The sequence below is a fragment of the Galeopterus variegatus genome, unplaced genomic scaffold (assembly GCF_000696425.1).
Source record: "Galeopterus variegatus unplaced genomic scaffold, G_variegatus-3.0.2 Scaffold1392, whole genome shotgun sequence".
Taxonomy (NCBI): Eukaryota; Metazoa; Chordata; class Mammalia; order Dermoptera; family Cynocephalidae; genus Galeopterus; species Galeopterus variegatus.
Window position 1 is genome coordinate 9,798 of NW_007727503.1, and position 1,955 is coordinate 11,752.

At 32.8% G+C, this 1,955-nt stretch overlaps 1 protein-coding gene across 1 annotated transcript in view; it reads left to right on the forward strand.

Annotated features, from left to right (window-relative positions):
- Window positions 1–1,955, forward strand: part of IARS2 (isoleucyl-tRNA synthetase 2, mitochondrial) — a 35,958-nt gene that overhangs the window by 6,391 nt on the left and 27,612 nt on the right. The window contains exon 4 of the mRNA XM_008576722.1: window positions 401–561. Coding sequence (XP_008574944.1) covers window positions 401–561 — 161 coding nt within the window. The remainder of the gene's footprint in view (window positions 1–400; window positions 562–1,955) is intronic.

The window sequence follows — 1,955 nt, forward strand, 5'->3', positions numbered from 1 at the left end:
TGTCAACCTAGGATAGTAGCATTTCAAAAAAGGTTTGAAATCAAGTTAGAATTGATTTTAACTGTAGTTTAATGAAGTTTATAATACTTCCCTTAACTCTTTTATTACCAGTTTTGATCTAAGGTTGGTGTAAATCAGAAATTGATATAAAATCTCTTGTTGCATCCTACAAAGATGAAGTTTGCTCTTGTTGTTATTTATTAAGTCCTTAGTAGTCCATTTTTACTTTGCCTTATTTGCTATGAAATCTTTAGTGTTTTAGCTTTTTTTTTTCTTTTTTTGGTGGGGCACGTGAATTAATACAAACATTCAAAATAAAAAACTGCATTAGGAAAATGATGACAGTCCTAGAAAATTTGTTCTGCTTTCTCACTAGATTTGATTTATGAATCAATTGCAGGAATTGCTAAAAAAGGTGAAATTTATTCCTGGATCAGCACTGAATGCCATGGCTGAAACATTGGACAGGCGGCCGTATTGGTGTATATCAAGGCAGAGAGTTTGGGGTGTTCCAATTCCTGTGTTTCATCATAAGACAAAAGATGAATACTTGATCAACAGGTAGAACTCTTTCTACAATTTTTCAGTGTTTTAAAGTGAGTTGTATTTTCTTCAAAAATGGGAAAGCAGTTTGGACTATGTGTTAAACTAAAATAGCAGTCTTTTTGGGGGGTAAAATATAAATTTGAAGAAGATCCTTTAATATGGTCGAAATATTAACAGAAAGTAGATTTTTTTTCAATACTGATACTTAAAAGCAAAGGCTCTGATTTTTTTCTATGAAAATTTACTGTGCTAGTTTAAGATATCAGGGATCCAAAGATGAACGTTGTTTAGTGGTAGAGCCTGAAATGTAATCTTTAGGAATTAGAATCGCTCTCTTTATTTTGATTCTACTCCCCTTTTCAGTGGAAATAGCATTATGTAATTGTTTAGATACTTTTAAATTTAAGAAACTATAATACTGTTAAATGCACATGATTACATTATTTCCAGTTATTTCTTGTTTTTAATTTGGAAAGATAATAGATGGACATTATAAACTTTTCTACTCTGAATTGTTTACTTAGTGAAAAGCAGGCTTTTTCCTACTCCCCACACCAGTCTTTTTTGATGCTCACAGTGCTTTCTGAATCTTTTCAGGAAAAATGAATTCCTCTGCCAGCATATGTGTATATTTATATTTAAGGGAGTTTCTCCATCTGCTGCTTTATGCCTTGATTTGTTTTCACTTTATATCTTATAGTTTGTTCCAAATCAGTACATGTAGACCTGTTTCATTTTCTGAAGTTTTATCAAGGCATACTTTACATACTATAAAATTCATTCATTGTAAGTGATTTATAAATTTATACAGTTTTACAGCCACCATCACGATTGTGTTTTAGAATAATTCCCTTACCCCAAACAGCTCCCTTATGTGCTTTCTGAAAGAGAAGCTACTTGGAAAGAATATGAGCTTTGGAGAATGACAGCCAGAGTTGAACCCAGGCTTTGCCATTTACTGCATGTGAAACTGTGAGGAATTTGCTTAACCTTTCTTTTCTATAAAATAGTAAAAACACTGGTTGCAGGCAGATTATTACAAATACAAAATAATAAATGTAAAGTACTTGATGTAAAGCACAGTGCTCCATAAATAGCAGGTGCTATTCAGCTGTTCTTTCAAGAAGCATTGGTCAGCACTTAGTGCACGTCAGTGTAGGCACTGCTAACAGCCACAGTGAGCAAGATGGATGTGGCCTCTGCTCTTCACGAGATGGTAGCCCAGCTAGTTTATCGTCTGATAATATTAGGGAGGCCTTGAGTGTTGTTGCTATTTTTAACAGATGTGGAAAGGGGAATATTAATTATTCCTTTTAGGAATGCATTCTAGGTTTTTATTTTCTTTGACTAATTTGTTTTAATTTGGTTAATGGAATATTTACTAAATTATGCTATAGCATAAGTGAAGA